The following is a 26645-nucleotide window of genomic DNA, read 5'->3' as shown; positions in this document are numbered from 1 at the left end:
ATTATGTACTCTTTTATGTTCAAATATAAAACCGTTACACATAATTGTGATTTTCAGATAAATTGCACTAATATTCTGTAGCATGATAAAATCATAATTATTAAAACAAAGTCGTGCAAAATGAATTTTTCTTTCCCAAAAAACTATAGATGAATTCACAATATGTCTGTAAATCTTCCGAAGGGAAGTATAGTACAAATCTGTGTTGAAATTTTACTCTTTATTTCGAATTTTCGGACACTTGTCCTTTTTCAAGAATATGGAAATATTTTTCTAACTAAGTAATATCCATGTAACATTTATATCACAGGAAATGAATAATGTTGACGTCCTGTCACTAAGACAACGTCACGTCATATCCTGTGTAAGACGTGACGTCGTTTCCCGCAAAAAGGGCAAGGTGCCAACATCATACATAACCAGAGAGCAAAACACAATACTAAGTGCAGCAAGATATACAAAATAATAATAATAATAAATAAATAAATAATAATAATAATAAAAATATATATATATATATAATAAATAAAAACAGCAAGATAACTGTCCAATTCATTTTAAACCCCTAAAAGTTAAAATATACAGGATGTCTATACGCAGTCAGTTTGAAAACACTAGAAATGCATGCATTGTCATTTAAGTGAAAGGACCCTCCATAGTTTTTAGAATTACACAAGTTAAGTTAAAGAATCCAAGGGTCACTACTGATGACTATTAACGACTTTACTGAATGCATTTTAAATATTAAGTTTTACGTTACATCCCTGGGGTGTCTTCGTGCCTAGCCTCTTTATCCATTCCTCTTCTACCATCTGTCTGTAAATGCGTCCTTCGTTAAACACCTTTTGAAGTACTGCAACCTTTACATCTTCTGCTGTATGACCCCCGAAATGCCTCATAATTGGTTTATCTGCTTGTTGACGGACATCTCTAAGATGTTCTTCTGTGCGTTCTTTCAGGGATCTTTCTGTCTCTCCTACATAAACTGTCATGTCACACCGTGAGCAGACCAGAGCATATATTAAGTTTCTGTCAGTACATTTTGGAACTGAGGCTGTATTGTAGCTGCTGTTTTTGTCAGTGGACCAGACTTCTCCCATGTGGAGAGACAAACATATTCTACATTTACATAGGTTAACTGACTGCTTTAAAGCCTTGTTTGTTTTCCCGTGCACTAGGATGTCACATATATTTTTGTCTCTTCTGTAGGCAATAATGGGTGGAGATTGGAACACTTCCATCATCTTCTCAGATCTATATAAAATGTTCATATGTTTCCTAACAATTGAGTGGATATTAGGGAGCTGCTTGGTATATGTTAATACTAGTGGTACACGTTTGTCTTTTCCTTTTTTAGTCTGCTTTTGTAATAGGTCTTCTCTGTCTAAAGTATCTACTTTTGTCAGTTGCCGTTCTACTTCTTTTCCACTATATCCTCTTCTGCGAAGTTGTTGTTTAAGTTCAGTTCTGTGTTTCTGGTAATCTTGCTCTTTTTCACAGATTCTCTTAAGCCTAAGACCTAAGCCATACGCCAACCCTGATTTTGTATTTGGTGGGTGATTGGAGCTTTTGTGCAAATATAATTGTTTATCAGTGGGCTTCTTATACAGGCTGGTGTAAACTTTTCCATTCTCAAGTATTACCCATGTATCTAGAAATTCTATTTTAGCTGGGCTATATCTCAGTTCAACTTGAATATCTTTGTGTATACTATTTGCATGCCTCGCAAAATTTCTCAGACTTTCCTCTCCGCCAGTCCATAAACCAAATCCATCGTCTATAAATCTCTTGTAGAAAAGGGGTTGCTGGTGAAAGTTCATAAGTTTCTCATCCCAGATTCTCATGTATGAACATGCAAAATTTTTTCCTAACTTGGATCCAATAGCAATACCTTTTTTCTGTATATAGTGTTTACCACCAAGGTTGAAATTATTGTTGTTGAGGACGACTTCTATCATTTTTACCACATCTTCAGTTGGGACAAGCATGTTTGATCTTTTGTTGAGACCTATCCTACATGCATCAATACCTTCTTTCTTGGGAACAGATGGATATAATTTACAGACATCAAAGCAGAATAGCAATGTACCTTCAGGAAGTGGTGTCTGAATGTCTTTCAGTTTGTTTATAAAGTCAGTAGTGTCCCGGATGTAACTTGGTGATGAGGTTACAAATTCATTCAGTTCATGTTCTGCAAGCTCTGCCAATCTTTCAGTTGGTGTGTTCATTCCATTTACAATTGACCTCATTGGCACACTCTTTTTATGAAGTTTCGGATTACCTTTTAGAGAACCAGCCTTTGGATATTTAGGCAATAAGTACTGTTTCATGTCTTTTGGGATTGATCCATTTCTACTCATACTATTTACTAATTTCTTTACTTCTTTCATAGATGTCTGCGTTAGATCATTCTCGGACTCTGCGTATGAATCACTCTCCTCCATTTCTTTCTGTAGACTATTTAGATAACTTGTTTTGTCTAGAACAACAATACCAGATCCTTTGTCAGCAGGCCTTATAACAATATCATTATTGTGTAACAGGGATTGAAAAGCTTTCTGTTCTTCAGCAGTAACATTCATCTTCCCCACCTTTTTCAAACAGTTAACTATGTCATTTTTCACCATTTCAATGTACAGGTCAAGCCACATGTCTCGGCCCTTAGGGAGCTGCTTGGTATATAGTATTAACATATACCAAGCAGCTCCCTAATATCCACTCAATTGTTAGGAAACATATGAACATTTTATATAGATCTGAGAAGATGATGGAAGTGTTCCAATCTCCACCCATTATTGCCTACAGAAGAGACAAAAATATATGTGACATCCTAGTGCACGGGAAAACAAACAAGGCTTTAAAGCAGTCAGTTAACCTATGTAAATGTAGAATATGTTTGTCTCTCCACATGGGAGAAGTCTGGTCCACTGACAAAAACAGCAGCTACAATACAGCCTCAGTTCCAAAATGTACTGACAGAAACTTAATATATGCTCTGGTCTGCTCACGGTGTGACATGACAGTTTATGTAGGAGAGACAGAAAGATCCCTGAAAGAACGCACAGAAGAACATCTTAGAGATGTCCGTCAACAAGCAGATAAACCAATTATGAGGCATTTCGGGGGTCATACAGCAGAAGATGTAAAGGTTGCAGTACTTCAAAAGGTGTTTAACGAAGGACGCATTTACAGACAGATGGTAGAAGAGGAATGGATAAAGAGGCTAGGCACGAAGACACCCCAGGGATGTAACGTAAAACTTAATATTTAAAATGCATTCAGTAAAGTCGTTAATAGTCATCAGTAGTGACCCTTGGATTCTTTAACTTAACTTGTGTAATTCTAAAAACTATGGAGGGTCCTTTCACTTAAATGACAATGCATGCATTTCTAGTGTTTTCAAACTGACTGCGTATAGACATCCTGTATATTTTAACTTTTAGGGGTTTAAAATGAATTGGACAGTTATCTTGCTGTTTTTATTTATTATATATATATATATATTTTTATTATTATTATTATTTATTTATTTATTATTATTATTATTTTGTATATCTTGCTGCACTTAGTATTGTGTTTTGCTCTCTGGTTATGTATGATGTTGGCACCTTGCCCTTTTTGCGGGAAACGACGTCACGTCTTACACAGGATATGACGTGACGTTGTCTTAGTGACAGGACGTCAACATTATTCATTTCCTGTGATATAAATGTTACATGGATATTACTTAGTTAGAAAAATATTTCCATATTCTTGAAAAAGGACAAGTGTCCGAAAATTCGAAATAAAGAGTAAAATTTCAACACAGATTTATAGATGAATTGATTAGTGCCTGCAAAGTTTCATTTTATAGAAAAAGCTTTGCCTGAGTTTTTCTCATTAATTACGTTGCATTTGTGAGATCAGCTAGTTAGAAACCAGTGTAACAAATATTTTGTCCGCTTCACTCTTCTTTCAACACTTGTGTCATCAATACTTTACTTCCTGTGTACTATTTCTTATAGTGAACCTTTGCACTTGGGCAGATTGCACTTAGGTAGAACAACTGTCATTACATAAGCCGCTTGGAAGGTTTCATCAAATGAAAGAACTGTATATCCCAAACGAAACCAAAGTTTCGAAACCACAGCCATAAAGGCAATGTGGTTTGAAACCAGCTGTCATACTAATATGCTCGAAGCCAGCTTTTATACTAATATCATGTATTATATCCTTACGAAAGTGCCTGGCTGTCCTTCCCTGTATAATAGGAATGTCTGGATATGGCACAGTCACATCCTGTATACGAAGTTATACATTTAAAGCAATCAAAAATGCAGGCTTACATAAATATCTTAAAGTGGGGGTGAACATTTAATTATTGAAAATGAATCATGGCATACTTTATTGGCTCTCGTGCACTGTGTACTCCTCCCTGTTGCCATCTACCTATGTTCCTAATTTGAAAACGACCCCTACATAGTTTAAAAGTAATGATCTAGAAAAGATTAAGTGGGGTCGGTAAAACAACAGACATTATCTTAGCCAATTATTTGATTATAACAATTCAATAATATTTCCAACAAAAATATTTGTCAACTATACAATAAGTTATTGGCCAAAAGTATTCACCTATAATATATACAATTATCGAACAGTTAAATAAATCGAACAAGATAAAAACAGAGAAAGACAATAACTGGAACAAGTACAAATAAAAAAAAAGAAGATTTTTAAATTTAGGAGCATGAGATGGTATGAAATAAGAGACAACGAGATGATTGGAAACAAGATAGGCGAATGTATCTTGGAGCAAACTTTTAGAGATGAGTGGAAACAACAGCGGAAGAAGTAGTTTGTAATAAGAGAAATGGATATTGATACAATGAAAAAGAAAAGAGGAAACTAAAATCGAAAGTGTTTTTCCAGATAAAAAATGCTCGCAAAGAACAACAGCAAAGAAACAGTGCAAATATTTTATCAGAACTAGGTGAGTGAAATCATGTTTCAAGACACGTTTGAAGTTTTTCAAAAATTCTGACTGAAAACGGAAAGATTGCAGGTTCACTTTTACATACTAGTGACAAACAAACAATTTGGTACAAATAAAGTACAAACATTAGACACTTGTTTCAAGGCTGGAGGTAAGAGCCACATAATGCACATAAGAATTTAGGTCAAAATAATATAGACCAAGGAAATACATGAAATTTTATTCCGATAAACATTGGTTGAAGCCATTCTTTGAACTTTTATCTCTGCTTTAGAGAGAGTTTTTTATGACCTGATTCAAATTTAATTAAATGGAATTTTCAGTTGCATAAGATGTCGTCTCTTGTGAAACCAAGACATGTCGTTTCATTTTTTTTTAATTAATCTGGTCAAACTTAGCTTTTAGTGGATTTTTATAACAATCTCTCGCAGTTAGAATTTCGGATGAGCTTAACCGACGTAATATCACAAAAACACTAATGACTTTTTGACAAAACATAATGAATTTACATAAAAAAGAATTTATTTACATACAAAAAGCATTTATTTACATAAAAAAGAATTTATTTACATTAAAAGATATTTAATTTGACACATTAATTTATCAGGAATTAGCGAAAATACTTTTATTTGGTGCCAATAGCTTATTTGCATAAATGTAAGATGATAACTTGACAAATGAACTTCAGGAATGTATTTGACATCATATATTATCTATTCTTATTGCCTTCTATCATTATGTTTATTTTAAACCCTCATTGTTGTCTGATTCAATAACTTGTTTTAAACTGTTGATTGGGTTCCCAGTTTGCAAATCTGCATAATTAAACTAAATTCCGTGGTATTGACATTGTTCCAAGCTATCTCAGCACTACATATTCTGCCTAACATTCTTTGTAAGATGAATATTACTTCTAGGGAAATGTTTATTTGTCGTCCTATCTAGTACTTATGCTGCAGTTTCTTATGTGAAAATATCGGTTAAAGTACAAACAACTTTCTACTTTGCAATAGCAAGTAGCTGATATTTTGAACAAACATATCAGTAACATATCTGTATCTTGACACTTCCTTGGCCACAATTGTATCAAATGTCAGACAAATGCTATGTGGGTTCTTCTACAATTTATATAATGAATTTGTATATCCGTAGTAATTATATGTAACGCAATAGGGAAGGAGTGCTGAAACCAATAAAACACAACCTTTGGATATACAGGTTTTAGAGAAACTATTCTGTATAATATAAGACTTTAAATACAACGCATTTTACGCCCATTCCTATAACACCACATAAACATTTTATTTTTAACGGACATTTTTTGTCTATTGTTTCTTATGACGTGTATTTTACAGCATTGCTTAAATGTCAGTAAGGATTTTTTTCTTTTCATTTTAAATTGTCAAAGGAAGCGAAACTGTTTTATTGGCATGTATTAAATTGAGACACAGTTAGTAAGGACAGACCTAGGATCTCTTACAGATACAAATGTCACGCTGGTAGTTTTGAAGAAATATTGAAATTAAAATGGTAAGCAAATGATAAAAACTTATTACTGTTACATTTTTAATGTTTTTCACTATTCCCAAATTTTCACGTTCAAAATATGTGTTTCTAGAAATAAATCCTATGTTTTCATGTTGAAAGCTCTGGTCGTCTGACAGATTAGGTTATTTTACAGGCTCCGCCCCCACTATCAAATTTTGCAAAAGTATACTTCACACAAAAAGCTACCGCTTATAGACCAGTGTACCTTACGAGGTTTTCTTAATCATTTGGTTAATAAAATTTTAAATAGTAGTAGTAGTAAATAGTAGTTTTTTTTTTCTCTGTTTCTTTTCAGAAGCATGTGCCCACTAGGGGGTTATATAGACCTTATGCTGATAATATGTAAGGGATGAGTACACTTATCATTTTGTATGTAACAGTGAGGGTAATCAGAATAGGAGACACGTTCCTGTGCCCCATTTGTGCTGATCCCACCTACTAACTCCATAAACTAACGCTGAAATTCTTTGTAAATATGTTTTTGGTATTTTTCTTGTTACTAACAGTTACATTTGATGTTCGAGATTTGTTTAAACTGTTTCTGACTTTTTGTGACGTAAACTTTGGAGCGCAGTATATTTTAAAGCAGGTGTCCGAAAATGGGTTGTACAACTTCCGGTTAATGGAAAAGTGGGTCAGCCATGTTTGGAAAGGATATCTAAAACATGCTGCGGGATGAGGTTTGTTTACTTGCGTATTTTTTAGGATTAATGGATGTTGAACAAAACTCCAGCATTTATAATTGTTGAACATTTTCCACGTAGCGAAACCGTAGCGATATACCGTTAGCTGTCCGAAAACGGGTTGTACTGGGATATAGTATCGTGTGCTGAATGCGACAATTCCATTTCTGTATAATTAATCTGAGGTACAATCTTGCACGGTAAAATAATAACAATCTGTGCTTGTTTTATTATTATTATTGCAAAAATTGTATAGCACTGTTTATATTCATTTTAAAAATCTTTTGAAAAAATATGCAGCTCTATAATGAAAATTGCTATTGTATTTTTCTTTTAATACATAATCTATATTCCATATGTGTTTCTTTACTTGTTCAGTGCTGTAAGCAAATACATCAAGACAATATCTAAAACACATTTATATGATAAATATGTAATGTAATCCTATCATACGTAATAGTCAGTGCAAACTGCTCAAAAGTACACTTTTACTTAAATAGCAATTTTAAAAACCACCTTCGTCGGATGTTTACACGAATACATGATTCCGGCTAAAGTTTGATAGAATCTGTTGCATTTTTTTAAATGGAATGTTATAAAGTTTTCTAATTAGCAATAACTAATTATTATATTAACTATAATGTGTTCAGTTGTCTCTTCTTAAGTAAAACAGACTGTAGGAAAAGTATATCTTACCACCAACTATAATGAAGTCATAGAAATGAATGACATTCATGCATTGTATAATACACAGGTACTTCCTTTACGTAACCTTTACCAATAATTACTTAACTGTAATTTATATTAATCCTTTGTTGCAAAAGTCTGTACCTTCCTTTTAGGGTTGTTGTTGGTTGTGTTTTTAAAGCACCTTTAGGTCATATGACCTTTTCGGAGATATGAACAAAACAGGAACCTTTTGATAAATTTCTTTCAATCATAATTAATACCCATAAACCATAAAATTTATGGTAACTTTCGCTTTCAAAACACCTGAGCAATATGTTGTCATATGAAGGTAGGGTTTAATTAATTTTAATGTTTGGTTTTCTTAATGTCTGACTTAATATAAATATCCTAATATTTGTTTGTCAAATGCATGTAACCAAGCTATTTTAAGTATTTTGCATTTGTATAAAATATATAACAACAACAACATAATCGTAAATTCGTTTTGGGATAAGTTTCATTTTACTGGTTAATTGGATATTATTGTGTCAAAGAAACTTTATAATAACAACTTATATATTCATTTTTAAGTTTTAAATGTCTTTTTTATGACATTATATATTTCTTAAAGATATGGAGTTTTCAAAATTAGGAACTCAAAACTATAAATGGTGCTGCCTTTTATCAATTTAATATAGAATCGTATGAAATATAAAATAAAATGCGAGAATCTGTTTTTTCTTTTTTACACATTAAATACAAGAAAATGCAACTTCTGTACTTCAAATGACGTCATTATTAAACTGTTGTTATACAAGTAAAATATATAAAATGGAGATAGTCAACTCCTGCGATGTAATTTATGTGACAAGAATGTAATTTTTCACAAACTTTTATTACTTGAATTTTCTTACTTGGACGTTAACTTCTACAAAGTATACAATAGATTCAACTGTTTGTCTTTAAAGACGAAAACATTTTATTATACAGTATAAAGAATAGTTCATAAATGCCGAGTCAAGTTGATTGTACTTATTATGACCTTGACCTTCAAAGAAGTCCATTCAAAATGGTCGCCACGATATTTGATACATATCATACAGAAATAATATAAATATGTTCATTTATTATATACCTAAATAAATTCTGTAAAAAATCAGCTTGTATTTTACAATTAAATATGAACACACAGACAAAAATTCCGTATTGTACCTTTTAAATTCCGTATTGTACCTTCCGTATTGTATGCTGCCGGACTATTTTCATTAATATGCATGACACGACACATTTCTATAAATAGTGCACATAAAAACTTCACTTAGTTCCAATTAATATCGATAAACATTGAAGATTTCGTTCAAGAACAAAACAAGAATCAAAATGGTAAAGGTATATAATAAAAGGGTCATTATAACAGTAGCTGGATCTTGGATTTTGTATTCGGCTCTCGTGGATTTTGCAAGGTCGGATCACACTCGGCGCTTGCGCGCCTCGTGAGATCCGATCTAGCAAAATCCACTCGAGCCGAATACTGCATCCCAGATCCAGCTACTGTTATAATAACCCTATTATATCTACCTTTACATTAATTAAATCTTTTGTATGAGTTATAAAGACTAAATTGAATAAACATAATATATGTTTCCAATTTGCGAACAAAATGGCAATATCTAAATGCCACGTTTCTCTGCTTTATGTAAAGTTAAATGACACTTCATGTTTTTAAAGTGAATTTTGAAATTTGGTGTTTAATGGTAAATCTAAGACGGCCAACAAAAGGGACGCCAAGGCATACAACGTATTCCCTTTCAATTTTTCTTACATTTCCGTAATACTATTGCCTGAAAACGTATCTTAATGTATGACCCATATCATAATGTACCTCCTTTTTTCCTCCTTGACTTTGATTTAAATTTTTCAGTGGGGTATAGGTTCAAGACCAACTGAGACCAAAAGTTGTTTTCCTTAAATTCCTTTTTTAAAACTTTTTTTCAAGACTTATTATTGATTTATTGTACAAAAGTGAAATTGTTTCATTTAATAAGTGATTTCTTGCTGTCCAAAGTGTATTAACCTGTCAAACAGAAGGTGGCAGAGTTAGACAGCTTTAAAAATACTGAGTTACATACGGTTAAAGTTCTCCATTTTGCCTTTACTCTTTAGATTACATATTGTGGAAGAAATGTAGGCAGGTGTTTTGTCTTCCTCAAGGTTATTTTTGAATGAAGTGAGCAAAATTTATAACAGTCCCACATGGCTCGACCTTAATTTTTCAATGTTTGAGATAGAATTCTGTCTCATTAAATCCTTTTACTTGAGGTATCCTGGACAAAAATGATATTCACAGTTTTATTTTGTGTTTTATAGTTGTTTACAAATAGTTTGACGTTTCTTTTATCAAAATAATTGGTATAATGAATTCGCTGCAAACGTTTTGGACTGTGGCCATCACTTTGAAATTTGTATCTACTTGAGCTTGAGGAAATATCATGATTTATACAAAATTTATAAAAAACGGCACGGTAAAAGTTGTTTTGCATATAAGTCTCTCACTGGATACTGTATATTGCTGTAACATGTTTCGAACATTTAAAATATTTACCATTAGGTAGGTCATACCTTAAACAACAAAAACTCGTTCATTCTTTACATATATGAGTGTTAGATTAAGAATTAAATCTATAAAAAGACCCTTCGGAAACGTAGAATGCATCCAACTTTAACTAAAGCTTGTTTTTTTTTGTTTTTTTTTTGGAAAACGTATGTGTCTCACCACTTACCGTGCAGAAATTGTAAAATGCGACAAATGAAGGGCCATAACTAAAGAGAAATTATTGAACCATAACATCCCAACACTAAACACAATTAGATTAACTATGATAACTCATGCGACGCTTGATGCTAGTCAGTCTACAATCTTAATGTTCTTTAAATAATTGTAACTGTACAAAGTACTGCAAGTTTCAAGATACATGCTTACAAGTCTGCAATTATTTGAGCTCTAGTTAAACAATCAAAGGCTTGCAATCTGAATTTAGAATGTATGTTTAGTTTAATTCGACGACAAGTGACGAATAGTAGAAAATTGAGATGTACCATTGTCACAGAATAAGGACGATACCAATGCGAATTTAACCAGTTCCTATCATCCACATCAGTATTACAATCACCTGCTAACAAGGTCATTGCAACCGTCTTTAGGCACTAGACTGGTATTGCATGCGATAAATACTCTCGGATACTCGGTTGAAAGATGCAAATGTTATTACTCTGATACATTTTTTCTCGTACTCTTGTCAGAACATTTGATTGAAACCGCTAAAGAACGGCGGATAATCCAAAGCTCCGCATGCTATAACAGTATATGATCAGAGTCATATATAGCTAGTCACATGCAAACCACTTCATGGAAGACATTTAAAACCAGCAAAACTATGAAAGTACCCTTTCAAAATGATCATATAATGTCATATAAGAAAATGTTTGTTTGTAGATTCTACATTGTTATGATAGACTCTACAGATGAGTGCAGGTACCTTTAGATTGCCAAAATAAACAATATGGACGTATTGTGTCTGACACCGAGCTACGGCCACCCAGTGGATAAGACGCCTCCCAAGCCATCGGCAGAGCGAAAGTGCGTTTCCTTTTCGAGGCGGTACTTGTTACTGAAGGGAAAACGACTGCAGACCTGCCACCCAGTTAAAGAATAGCAACCGATTGTCTACCAACCTAGAGCCTGGAGTTCGGCTGTGGGAATCAGTGAATAATACTGTTAATGTCAAGCATGGCTGTTCCTTTCAGTAGCGGTGATACTGTAATAAATACGTAACAATTTTATTTTATAAATTGCCCTACAATTACACGAAAAAATGTATTTCTAATATCCGTGTTTCCTGACAACTTCCTTTTACTATAAAATGGCAGTCTGAGTCCCATATTAATTAGCATACTTATACTTGATCCCTACCTTTGTTATGTTTTTCTTGCAAACACAATGTAAAAGCAAGAAAAAATGTTGAAGTACAGAAGAATGTGTATCTGTAATCAATAAGGCATCTATTTGAACACTTTCTACAAACCCGTATCTGTAGAGAATATGTACTATCATGATGCATTTTAGCCATTGCCATATTTTAAACTACAGAGAAGGTTGAACGGGGTACTTTGTTCATCTTGGCGGCCATTTTGTTAGCCATCTTGAATTTGAATTTAATTTCAAGTTTCAAAGGGAGTTATAATTATGCGCATAGTATATACGTATGTAATTCTGTTCAAATTGTTTTAAAGACGTATCATTAACTATCATAGAAATGTTGACATTTTGACTTTGGTATTAACTGTGACCTTGTCATTTAATTGACTGACCGATCCCCGGCCGCGTCATACCAAAGACGTGAAAAATGGTACCAGTATCTCCCTTGCTTGGCGCTCAGCATTAAAAAGGGAAACTGGCCTATTCTCTCATACCCTCGTGGCGATGGATTCCATCAGGAATAAGCTGTCGATAGTGATTAATATAAGTTGTAGAACTTCCTTAAAAATCGACCTAAAATAAATTATGTATAAACTAATTGACTGATAACATATTTCACTTTTATGATATACTCACTTCTATCAGTAAAAAGTTCATTAATACGGAAAATGTTCATAGATAATAAGGTAGTGCTGCTTTACCATCATTTCGAAAGGAAACATTGAAATATGGCGGCAGTTTTGAAAATCAAGATGTCTGCCATAGTTATTATGAAATGTAAGACTTTTTATTTGCAAAATTTAGTAAAAATGTGAAAATGATTAGACATATTCTTTTAGATTACATAAAATGCATTTATGCTTGATAATGGATATTACATCGGATATATGAAAATACCATGGAGGCAATTTTGAATTGATCTTTTGAAGGTTGAGGCTGACAAGTTCAGCCTTGAAAGAGCAAACCATGGACTCATCATTTACTGTATCTTAAATATGTAAATAAATATAGTAACACTTGTTCTACCAAAAGTCGTTAAATGACGAATTACTAGGACTGGATTGCTACTCAATTGAATATTGTCATAGGGATAATAATCAAGCAGGTGTGTTTCAGTTGTTAAAAAGATCGCTCACTCTACCCGTTAAAGGTACATTATCATTAAAAAGTATGGTTTAATATTTGATATTGACTAAAAATGGATAACTTTTGTTAAAATTTCATAGGGTCTTTTCGGAGACAAAAACGATTTTAATAGGTAATATTCTTTTTGACACAAAACATCTTCCTTCATTAAATATTTGTTATATTTGTTGATGAATCTTTTTTTAATCATATTCGTTAGCTTAAAAGAAATTTTTCTGTGATTTTTTCTTATTATAACATTTTAAAGAAATAATTCAAAATGTTTCACGGGCCATTTGACATATTGCATAATACATTTTGCCAATAAAATTGACTTCATTTAAGGTACCTTTTAAAATTCAAAAGTTCATATTACTACATACACTCCTGTAACCTGAGAATGATGTATAATTTTAATCTGGAGCATGCAGAATCAATTTAAGCCAGAATTCACGGGAGAAAATGTTATGACTTTAAAAGGTCAAACAGTAAAAATATTCAAGAAATAATACATGTGCTTTTATTTTCTTAACTTATAAAAATATTGGGACATATTTATTTTTTCGATTAAAACCACACAAATACTTCGCATTTTACAGCACTATCTTTTGTCCGATATGTCATTCGGCGGGCCGTACGCTGTTATAAACACCTACCCATGTAATCGTAGCATAACGGAAATTTCCAATATTTATTGTTTTATTAAAGTATAAAGTAATAACAACTGTGAAAATATTATTTTAAATAACATCATAGATCAGATACAAATGAAACTGCATTCAATGTTTATGAAGTCTATGCCATTTCTATCACGTGACTTACAACGACACGTTAATACGTAAAGTGTGAAATAAACACCAGGACATTGCGGCTACGTAAACACTAGAGTCTGGACGATTGGAACATAGATAAAAAGTTATTTTCTGCTGTAGCTGTTTACATTTATGGTGCCTGCATTAACTGTACCAGAGATGTTGCAAAATACATTACCAGACAGATGACATTGGTGTTGATCTAGCAACCTAGACGTTAATTTATACACTTGTAGCTCTTGTGTTTAACTACAAAGAAAACAGCATACAAAGGAGTCGCAATATGTGCCTCCATTTATAAGAATGTCTCTTGGCTAGAATCGTACCACTTGCATATACATAAAGACATTGAAAACTATATATAACCTGGCTCAAATAAAATTATGTGTTATATGAACAGCTAGCTAAACCTATCTCAACCATAGAGGCAAATGAAGTTCAAAAAAAGTAAACCAAGGTAAACTTCTTTATGAACGACAGATGTTTTTGATTAACTTGTCAGACATATACACGTTTAAGATGTACTTAACTCTTAGGTCAATATCTAACAAGGTTTAAATAACTGTTGTCAATAGAGGGTCACGCTTAGATGACCTATCCGGTTGGCAGTCAGAGCCTTGCTTTCAATATTTTGAAAGTAAAAGTAAAGAATATTCTTTACATAACTGGGATTATTTTCAATAAATGATTAATATGCATTAATAATTCTTATGGCGAAATATCATGGCTGCGTCTGAGATACTGCAATTAAAGAAGATCAATGCCTATGAAACAACACTTTGTGGTTCATAAATGTGCTATGGCATTATATGCAGTTTTTTTTATTCTCGAAATTAGAAATTCAGCTAACAATAACTTGAACCACAAAATGAAATTGACATCTGACAAAACTGAAGACCTAAAGGCCATACCTGGATGTAGTAATTTTGTCACAAAAAAAAACACAGGGCATATCCAAAAAACTGCAAAGGATTAAAATGAAAAGAAAATGAATCGTTGAATTGAGGAAACCTAAACAAATAATATTGGATTCATTTTTACTTTCCTCTTCAAATGGAGAGGGTATGATAAAAATTCTACCTTCGTGTAAGCCATGAAACAGTGTTTTTTTTTTTACCTGAACAATACTAAAAAGTTTTGAGTTACAACAGTGCGTATTTCGAAGGAACTTTAAAACATTTACCTCAAAGGAAGACTCCGTTTATGTACTTACTTCCCCTGTCCCAGCTCCTCGCCGTAATTTTTCGGGAAAAACATAGATTTTTGATCACCTTAAATGTGCGACAACAGTACCACACCTGAAGAATTATTGGCTTATATTCGAATGCAAGTACGTATATATATACTGAGCCACACCAAATGGTAAGGTCCTTTATAGACTAGCGTCTAGAATGATAACAAAAAATTGGTTATAAAATTTCATATTTTAGATATTTTATGACAAAATTGGTTTATTTAAAAGATTATCTTCGAAAAAAGATTGTAATATAGTGCACGGGTTAGTCTACTTTATCATTTGCATCCAATACGTTTGCTGGCTGCGTCTGAGATACTGCAATTAAAGAAGATCAATGCCTATGAAACAACACTTTGTGGTTCATAAATGTGCTATGGCATTATATGCAGTTTTTTTTATTCTCGAAATTAGAAATTCAGCTAACTCCGTATATGTACTTACTTCCCCTGCCCCAGCTCCTCGCCGTAATTTTTCGGGAAAAACATAGATTTTTGATCACCTTAAATGTGCGACAACAGTACCACACCTGAAGAATAATTGGCTTATATCCGAATGCAAGTACGTATATATATACTGAGCCACACCAAATGGTAAGGTCCTTTATAGACTAGCGTCTAGAATGATAACAAATAATTGGTTATAAAATTTCATATTTTAGATATTTTATGACAAAATTGGTTTATTTAAAAGATTGTCTTCGAGAAAAGATTGTAATATTATCATTTGAGTATTCTGATATCGAACATTAATCATTTTTAACTCCTACATGCACTGCTTTTCAAAGTAAAAGTTTTAAAAATATATATATTATAGTGCACGGGTTAGTCTACTTTATCATTTGCATCCAATACGTTTGCTCACTGCTTTCATGTGAAGCACTTTTCTATTCACCATTCATTAATATTTATTGTTTCAATCATGTCTGCACTGCTTGGTCAATATTTTTGATTGATAATAATAGTAAAATCTGTTAAATGTATGTATATACATTTTAAGTAATTTTCTGTACTATTTCATCTTTATTAAAGTTACCATTTGAAGTGAAATACTTTACTTGTTTTACGAATGTATTTCCTTAAATCTGATTAATGGTTTAATGAATACACTACGATACTTACGTTCATTCAAAGACAACATGTAGTTTAGAACGGATTTTTCCAAAACCTGTCTGCAGGACACCGATACAGTCTTTTTCAGACCTCATAGCATCACAAATAGGTATTCGTTCTGGTTTTAAGTTGTCAATTTTAAACTTAATCGAAGCATCGTGTAAAATAGTTTCAATCGCCATTTTGGAAGGTCAAGCCAAACGCGTCCTTTGATTGTTTCACATCGGAACAGATTTGTTGAAACAAAAAGTAGCGATACTGGAAACCAGGTTATACAAGAAGAAGAATTTTAATGAATCGCAATCATATTTTACATTGATGGAAAAGCGTGACTGGAGTCTAATTGTAAATAACTGATCTCTTCATTGTTGGTGATCTGTATTTTGCTTGACTCGTATGTTCGGAAACAGGGAATTCATACGCGGAGTGCCAGACAACTGTCCACTTAACATATTACATGTAGTTCATACTTAAATGAAACTTTAAAACTAGTATTTAATGCATTTAATGCGCTGTGATAACACTGAAGGAGAATTTACAGCAGTTTTCTGTAGTGAGCTTTATCAACATGTTATATTAAAGTACAAGGTATCGGTCAACAACAAATCCCACGGGTTTCTGCAGATGTGAATACACAAAAAACGCGTACTGTCTCTATATCATTGTTGTGAAAAGAAGAAATATCATTTTACATAAAAAGGAAAAAACCGGTTTAAATGAATATCTAGACATTAAATAGATCCGCCATTTTGTTTACTGTTGACATGGAAACAAAAAGACTTTCACTCCCTTATATGCTTTAAGAAATACTAGTAGAAACAAATTATATCAAAACAACGTTTTATTCCCTTTAAGAGCATGTATGTTACCCACCTATTTAATTCAAACGGGATTAAAATGCAATGTATTCACTATTATACCTCATGATTCAATCAGAATATCTCATAAAAAATGTCTGTAAATGCATAAAATGTATGATTTTACTTCTAGTAATTTAAATGTAAAGTTTTTGACATGACAAATATAACATTGAATATTCTCTTTCTGTATGAATATGAATGATGTTATCAGTCTCTGATTGCTCTGTTTGTTCTGTAAATCATTTCTAACAATCATGGAAGTTATTTTGCATGTGAACTCATGCTTTTAGATAAGTACATTTCGTGACAAGGCTTAGTGAATATGTTATGTCTGGTTTGTTATTAGATTATCCCTATAAAGTAATTGCATCTAGAAAAAAGTTTTACGTCATAGTTACAGTACGAGGGATATATCTGCATAATATTTACAGACTTATGGGTTATTGCACTTCAAAAAAGCAATCCAACGAATGCGGTTACTGACATGATTTTAACAAGTAACCTTTATAACCTATAGATCTTCTCGAAAACTGGTTACAACTTTACATAGTGTTTTCAACACATCATTCTAGTATCATGATGATTGTTAAAGTAATAGGAGGAAACTCCTTGGCCCTCAGTATGTTTGCAACCAATATAAGATTACTATCAAAATTGAGACTCAACAAGCTCTTTTTGTTTTTTTAAATTTTGAAAACATTTCAGAAACGTTATTCCCTTATAACATTTGATTACATATTGTCTAGATTGGACAGCTACAGAAAATATATGTTATTATTTGCTGAATTTCAGAAACTTTATAATACCTTTGTAATACCATGTGACATCCGAAGTGCTGAGAAATACATTGTTTACGTTTTCAGGAACTATACACATCCTCAAGAAAGGCGCAACTTATTAAAGTACTTTATTTTGTTTCAGCGATAATATGCTAAGTTATAAGTCAATCGTCAATGCCATTTAATTTAGGTATTATTTACAAGTTTTTCATGTTGAGATCAGAAGTACTTGAAGATGATTTAATACGGATACCTGAGTAGAACCATTGATCTCCCCGAAGCTAGATAGATGGCTTCCACAAATGAAAGCAATTCAGCAGAGTTTATTTAGATAAACGCTCAACAGAAATAGTGTAAAGCTTAGTGGTCTGAAGTCAGCAATCGTAAGTACTCAGCAGATATAGATCACTAAACCCGTTCGAACTGTTATGTTTTAATGTTTTCCTGTCGTTTTACTGCTCATTCTCAACGTATACAAACGCCATCATCAATGAAAATCAATCATGTCATCAGACTATTCAAACAGAGAATCATTTTTTCATCGCAATGAGGACTATAAAAAAATCAAGTATTGTTCACATATACATTAGATTGTTTATTCAGCAGACTTTTTGCCCTAACAATTTCCAGTTACAAATACAAACATAATTATATCATCAAGACAAAACAAAGGTTGAAGTATGCACACTATGACCTTCGAAAACTGTACATCCTAAGGAAGAATAGAAACAAACAGCAAATTAAGATATCATGACGAAATCCTATTGTAACCCTATCCAAGACAAATTCTTTAATGATATCAAACAAAGTCTAATAATAAGAAATAATCTATTTTGCTCAACATTGGACAAACTAACGGACATATTTTAGGAGGTGGCTATAATCAGATAAACAATCACAGTTTAACTTGGTTGTGACAAATGCAAAGGAAGTAATCAAAATAATCATGAATTCAATTACACTGAATTATTTCCAAGTCCTTCTGTAAATACCAAACCGATTAATTTGAAGTCTAAAATATAACTCTAGGAATCTCAACATATGTCTATGCACAAAGTACATAATAGTTCCCACCTGAATATATACTTATACATTTTATGCCTGTAATCAAAGGTAGCTGATATGAACGTATGACAAACGATACCCTTAATTAATTCCATGTTATTCATTTGCTTGAAAAGTTAACATTCTAGAGGTTCCATCTAATTTTCTCATTCTTGATAACCTGGCAAATAACAATATACAAGACCTTATGCTGACAGCCTTTTCCACTTTGTTTTAACATATAATATCCATATCAAGGTAACTTGTTTGCATTTGTTTCATCGTATATCCCTCATTTATTGACGCTGAGATAACTAACAAGCAAAAGACAAATGATCGTGCTAATATTCACATGGACCATCTATGTTAGTGACATTATGTATTTTTTGCATTATCAATAATCTTAAAATATAGACAGTCGTTGTTTCTTCATGTGTTCAACTTGTTTATTTGAATTTAGATATCCAATACAAAGCCAATGCCATCATATTAATAAAATACAATATATTATGCTTTTTGTATTGGCAAGGAAGCCAGAATTCAAGAGCACAAATGCACAATGAAAGAACAAGATACTTAGTTATGTTATTAAATGTTATTTTTTGGTAAATAAATTTTTAATATATGATATAAGTGAGTGATTAACATTTGCAATTTAAAGACACATCTGACTGTTTTCAATATGTATATAGGCATAAATTTTCCTAGAGACAGAATTCCTTTTAGTACTGACAGAGAATCAAGTTTTAAACGGAAATATGTACTAATCATAGGTACCGCTGTTTGTTCCAATTTTCAAGGGCAGATAATACAAGATTAAGAACTGTGCATTTAAATTCATAGTTCTGTTTAAGTCGTCATTTGCATTCAGTATACAAAGTTTAAAGAAATTCGGTCCATGGGTAAGACCAGGACTTTGCGGTATCATTTTGTCATGTTCACAGTCAAGGGCATTTGCCACAGTGTTTATATTGACATGGGGCAAACTTTTCTTACGGACAGAATTTCTTCTTTAAAGGTCCATTACTAAGGGAAAGTGAGTTGGCAATTTTTTTCATAGCCAGTGCATAGACTTCAGCAAGACACTAAATAATGAAGATTGGCAGGTCAAAATTTACAGAAGGTCTTTAGAACTCAAAGAAATGTATGTGTATTATGTTGAAATTTCAATGAATCGACAGAATGACCCCCCAGGTCTTTTTAACTTTCTTCATACTTCATAGAAAAATAATTGTACATATACTGCGATTTATTTCGAATTTCCACATACCAACTTTCATTTTCCAATAAAATGAAATAGTTTCTGTGCTTTTTAAAAGAAATTAAAATGTTCACTTTCCTTAGTATTGGACCTTTAAACTGGGTTTACTGTCAGAGAATCAAATCAAAAACAGAAATATAAAATAAAGCAAATCATAGTTACCTAGCCTTAATCATGAATTGTCTGCCCTTGAAAGTCGGAAAATACTGAAAAAAACATCTATTTTCAAGGGCAGATAATTCAAGATCAAGCACCGGTACCTATGATATATCCGTTTTAAACTTGATTCTCGGTCAGTACACAAAGTTTAAAGAAATTCTGTCTGTTGGAAACATTTTGCCTATATACATACAGAAAACTGTCAGATGCGTCTTTTACTGAATTAACGGAATATGTGCGCCATTTATGACAACATCAAAATACTTCTACTACTTTTTTTGGCGTAATATCTGTACACTCGTTTGATGAATTATTTGAAAGCATTGAAATAAATATATCATGATTTTAGTTTTATTAAATTAAATAAGTTAATTAGATAAATGCTTATAATTGCATGTAATCAGTTCCAAAAAATCAAGTACACAATTCAACTGCTGCAACTTATCTTGACAATATAAAATGTATACATAAACCACTAAATAAGTCCTCTCAGTATCTCTCACTTATGGTGGGCGTATTGTGAAATGCTTCAGTCTGGATTATACAATACTACATGACTCCAAAACTTCTTTTATCAACATCTCAATAAATAATGGTAAACACTTTTTCAAAATCACAAAAGAGTAAAGAATTATTAATTTAAACATTGAAGTGAAAAATGTACGCTTGCATAGTTTTATTGTAATCAATACTAATGTACATTACAACTAAAACGCCATTATAATTAACAACATAAAGAAGTTATTTTTAATACAAACTAGTTTATGGCTGCCACGAAGCTTTTTGAAACACTAATAAAATCTAAACTTCCAATATTACAAAATGAAAGAACTTGCCATGTTTCGCCCTTTCTTTTATTAATCATTTTGTACACTGGCAAGATTTTACAAACGATGGTTTGCAATAATTCCCTCAAAAAATACAAATTTCAATATTTTTAATATATTGCGTAACGTAATTATCATTAAAAACCTGGACATTCATGCGATATTGTCATTGAACACATATGGTGACACTCTTAGAAAAAAGTTCAGAGCAGTCTGAATATTATCATATTTAATATTCATCATTATTTTTTTACTTAGTGAATATATAAATTTTTAAGCTATTTCTTCACTATAAGATTCGATCAGTTTTGTATTTTAAACGCTCTGTCTTTATCAAGTTCAAATACTATGAAATGTAATTCCTGACCTTTAAATAGAAAGTTTCTTTTCATATTCAATCGGGAATGATGAAAAAAGATCTACTTATCTATAATCTGTATTGTTATGGTTAAAGATTTCATGTCACTGATAAATTATCTCTGCGTAGCTACAGAATTTTCCAAATCAACATATCAGCTAATTAAACTATCAAGTGTTGTCGCATGTAATTGTTATGTAATCCGATTGTTTGGCGATTAACTTAAGAGAAAATGCCAATAAAGCATCATTATAAGAAATGGCCAATCATTGAATACGTCAAAAAATAAAACAGAACATAATTGAATGTTGCATTTACGTATCAATTTACTTTTCTTCCCATCAAATAATTGATTAAGAATCTAAATAAAGCGGAAACGGTACTAAAAATCTTTGAAAACCATTATAAATATTTCCCGAAAAAGCAGTGTAAAATTTTCCACTGCAATTAATTGTTTTTGCTTGTAAAAGTTTAGATGCAAATCTTTAACTTATACAAAGAATTTATTTATACTGAAGTTTAGATCTAAATGTGTTTTTGTAGTTTTCTCCAATCTTCACGGTTTGAAATATGACCAAACTAAAATTTGCTTTTTCCAGTTGTTAAATGTCTCAGAACATTAAACATAAATCTATCATGTTGATAGATTATCTATAATCCGTTATTAAGTAATCTGATTTGCAAACTTAAGTCACGTGCCATGGGTTAGTCCAGGTCACGAATTCGTTCTTGGACGGCGTTCGCCGAAAAACATTACTGTTTTAATAAAAGCACAATACAAACAGCAGAACACAGTTACCCAGTTAACTATCCGCCAGACAGACCATGACTAAATGCTTAGTTTTTCAATATTTCAGTATCCTGTAAATCAAATGACTATAATCTGTTTAGACGTTTCATTACTGTAGCATTGAAGGAGAAATATTTCACTGAAAGAGAAGATCATCTGAGGCAACTGCAGAAATAAAATATGTTTCAGAATTCTTTATATAACAGTTTTTAATAACAATATCCGTTTAGTATATATTTTTTCGCAGCAACTTTAATCTAACATCAAAAGCGTCCATTTTAATTATTGTTTTCCTCATCACTGATTCGTAAATTCCTTTATCTCCACAATAAAACAATCTGCCATTATCAATGACTTAGAGAATATTTAAATAATCAGTCAATGTTCAACGAAACATTGCTATAGCCACCTCCTAAGATATGTTTTTTCTATGACAGTGAATATATTAATAGACGATTAGTAGGACTTTGAAAGGGTCGTTATTGCTTTGGTTGTAATGTGGCTGTTGCATATTTTGCTGCAAACATAAAAATATTAATTTCATGCTATTTCGTATATTCGAAAATTATCATATAATGTATTTGCCCTATGTTGGTATATGTTTTAACATAATCTTTAGAAAGTATTAGAGATTCCATTCTTTGTTTTACTTAATTGCTTTCGGATTTCTGAGCAAAGCAAAGTGTAACGGATTTCAGGACGATTGCTATGTAATTTACTGTTATCAAAACAAAAGAGGGTTGGCAGTTCACAGTCAATATACATGCCAATACACTACATTTTTTTGATAATATAGTGTTATTTTGCTCATTACTAAAAATACTTTCATTGAGCAGAAAAATGTAAATAGCAAATCTAATGTCGTTTTGCCTCTTAAATGTCAAGAGCATCATGACAACAAATAGTTCCAAGTCACGAATTTCTGTCTACAATATGACAGATTCATATCTTAGAAATACGGGAAATTTGGTCTTCCCATTTATTTAATATTCATCAGTGATATATGAGATAAACATTTCGGTAAATAACACAAATCGTCATGACACTCGTGACAGAAATTCATGACAAAGACTCGTTTGAAACAATTTCTCCGCGTGACCGTTGCCATAAGCGTGGTATAACACGGAGTGGTTTTCTTACATGGTATACATTATTAATCATATTCTCTATTTGGGGAGCTGCTTTAATTGTGAGATTAAAAGTACTTTAAACTATGCAGAGTAAAGAACAAACTCCCAGGAGGGTAACATTTTGTCAAGGTCATGGACTCTGTACAGAAAGTAAAAATATTGTTGTTTTTTTTTTTTTTTTTTTGTTGTTGTTTTGTTGTTGTTTTTTATGAGAGATGGGGGCATAAGAAAATTGAAACTGGTGCAAAAAACAGCAATTTTCGTGCAATATAGAAATTTATGAATAGAAAAACTAATATATGAAATAATGCACAAATTCCCTTATAGGTTCCATGATAGACAAAAGCATAACAGACTTTGGTCGCCAGTTTGCGAAACATTTAACGAAATTGCAAACAAGAAAGGCTGCAAATCAATTCTAGAAATGCAAGGAATAACCCTTATTATGTCTTTAACGATTACAGTAGGTATACACAGAGTAATGGCTGATATTCGTTACACTCCTCGCAAGAGTGTTTTTATTTCACAGACCGACCTATGAGGCTAGAACACGGTTATTCAAGTATAAAATATATTATAAAATATATTAAAGATACTTAAGGTTTAAAACGTAAGGAACATTCAGGAATTTACTTGAAAATTACGTTTAGCAAAGTTTTATGAAGACCAAAAGTAAGTTGATAAGTAAGTTGTAAAGAATAAAAATATAAAAGTTAGTTCATCCCAGAGAAAAAGAGATGTATATATGTAGATTTATTTATAGAACGTATTGATACTTTTTTCTAGGCATTGTAATCAATAAAATAGAAACTGTGTTTCTCCAGACTGGAGACTCCAACCCTCCTTTTGAGATCATTTTACCCCTATTGCAAATACCAGTGCTTAAAGCATCTGGTACGCCCAGACGAGCTGCATATAGAGGTTCACCCCCCCCCCCCCCCCCCCCACCCCGTAAATCAAGAAAATAATCCTACACACCACCCTACCCATAGAGCCTTACCAACAAGTGCGTTTATTAAACAAACCTTGGAAATATAACTGTTGAAATGTAAAACCTTTTACAAAAATTTAAGAACTATCACCTGCTATTTTCGCATGATAAACAGTAATAAAATTTTTTAAAACAATGCCGCGAAATCTCTGAAATACAGTGTCTTAAGATTTCTTTTGAATGTGTCAAGTGATCTACTTTTGGGTAGTTCTAACGGCAGTTTATTCCAAAGTTTTGGACCAATAGTACAGAAACTTCTATCATTGAATGTTTTGCACTTGTTGTACGGAACAACATAACGACATTCAGAATTTTCAGACGATCTCAAACCTTGTCTACTAGGAATATACCCTGTAGGCAATTCTGTTAAATACAGAGGTGCTCTGCCAGTGCGACAGCTATATATGAAAGAAAGTATCTAGAACTCAACTCTTGCTTTCACCGGCAACCAATGTAAGTGATACAATGCTTGTTTAGAGCTGTCAAATTTCCTCCTGTTAAGGACAAGTTTTGCGCACATGTTTTGAATACGTTGCATCTTACGCAACTCACAGTTAGCTACACCATACAGTATGACATTGCAATAATCCAGATGTGATATAACTAGAGAGAATATTAAAATTTCAGTGGCTGCTTTTGTTAAGTATTTTCGGATGTTCTTAATTCGTAGGTAATCCAACATGACTGTACGACATTTGAGATTTGCATGATCTTTAAAGTTCAAGGTTTCGTCAAAAAATGCACCGAGATATCTAATTGTGCTTTCACGTTTGACATCATCACCAGCAATGTTAATGGAATTTGTAAAACATTTGTTCAACTGAGGTCTGCTACCAAACATAATAAATTCAGTTTTGGAAGTGTTTATTTTCAGTTTGTTTCTATTCATCAAGTCATTGATTATACCTGCGCACCTTTCAAGGTCTCCGATCGCTTGTGATTATACGGAAACAGATGTAGGACGAAAGCTTTTATTTGCTATATGGTCGTCAGCAAAACCGTAGACTGATATGGATTTTGGAATGACATCAAAAAGAGTTCCAGCATAGGTGAGATACAGCCACGGATCAAGACAAATGCCCTGGGGCATACTGCATTCAAGATGGCAGTCTGATGAATATACATTGTTGATATTAATCTTACAAGTACGAGACCTTCAATAGGAGTCTACCTTTTGAAGAACTGTATCACAGACGCCATATTGTGCTGTTAGGACATCTAGAAGAATGTCGTGGTCGGCAGTGTCAAATACCGCACTTAAGTCAATCGCAATAAGGGCCGTTACTTCCTTTTTCTCCTTACCACTTAGAAGACCATTGACCAACCGAAATAGCGCAGATTCACAGGAGTGGTATTTCCTGTATGCAGACTGTTTCTTAGGCAAAAGACTGTTTTGATTTACATGTTTGTTTAATCTGTAAAGAACAAGTTTTGAACAAGTTTCAATAAGTTTTGATAGAAATGATAATTTACTCACAGGACGATAATTAGAAAGCTTTTGTTTAAGATCGGCTTTTTAGCAGAGGTCTAACAACTGTTTGTTTGTATTTCACAGGGAAAACACCTTGTTGTAATGACAGATTCACCAATTTAGTGATGGGGGCCTCCGTGGCCGAGTGGTTAAGGTCGCTGACTTCAAATCACTTGCCCCTCATCGATGTGGGTTCGAGCCTCACTTGGGACGTTGAATTCTTCATGTGGGGAAGCCATCCAGCTGGCTTACGGAAAGTCGGTGGTTCTACCCAGGTGCTCGCTTGTGATGAAATAATGCACGGAGGGGCACCTGGGGTCTTCCTCCACCATTTAAGCTGGAAAGTCGCCATATGACCTATCATGTGTCGGTGCGACGTTAAATCCAAAAAAAAAAAAGAAAAAAAATTAGTGATACTAGAGAGAGGTTCATCTACATGTGATTTCAGAATACGTGTTTGCAAAATATCTAACCCTGAAGACGTAGTATTCAATACATTGATTTGATTTTTCATACTATCTTGAGTCAATTTAGTAAATTTGTTTAAATTTTATATATCCTTTACTTGAGATTCAAAGTTTTGGTATTCACTTAGGGATTGACGTATTTTTGAGATTTTTGCCATTTAAAAGTCAGCAAATTTTTCGGCCTATGAATTACTAGACTCTCCTTGAGGCAGTGGGTTTCCAGATTTTGTAACCAGTTAGCTCAGATACCAATCCATACAGAGTCTTTGAATCACCTTTAGCATTCTCTATCTTTTCACTGAGTGTATTTCTCTTTTGACATTTTATTTCAAAATTGTATTCATTTCGTACTTGTTTGTACGACTCAAACTGACCTG

At 32.6% G+C, this 26645-nt stretch overlaps 2 protein-coding genes across 2 annotated transcripts in view; one reads left to right on the top strand and one right to left on the bottom strand.

Moving 5' to 3' along the window:
- Positions 1–737: 737 nt before the first annotated feature.
- On the bottom strand, positions 738–2651 carry LOC128555550 (uncharacterized). The gene has a single exon (XM_053538194.1). It carries the CDS (start codon positions 2649–2651, stop codon positions 738–740), a length of 1914 nt encoding a protein of 637 aa, XP_053394169.1.
- Positions 2652–3016: 365 nt separating this feature from the next.
- LOC123523838 (uncharacterized) overlaps positions 3017–26645 on the top strand; it is a 77537-nt gene continuing 53908 nt past the window's right edge. The window contains exon 1 of the mRNA XM_053538141.1: positions 3017–3253. Within this exon, the coding sequence (XP_053394116.1) occupies positions 3017–3253 (237 nt within the window). The remainder of the gene's footprint in view (positions 3254–26645) is intronic.

The sequence above is a fragment of the Mercenaria mercenaria genome, chromosome 1, assembly GCF_021730395.1.
Source record: "Mercenaria mercenaria strain notata chromosome 1, MADL_Memer_1, whole genome shotgun sequence".
Lineage (NCBI taxonomy): Eukaryota > Metazoa > Mollusca > Bivalvia > Venerida > Veneridae > Mercenaria > Mercenaria mercenaria.
The sequence above is the reverse complement of the archived record's forward strand: the minus strand, read 5'-3'. Positions and strand labels throughout refer to the sequence as shown.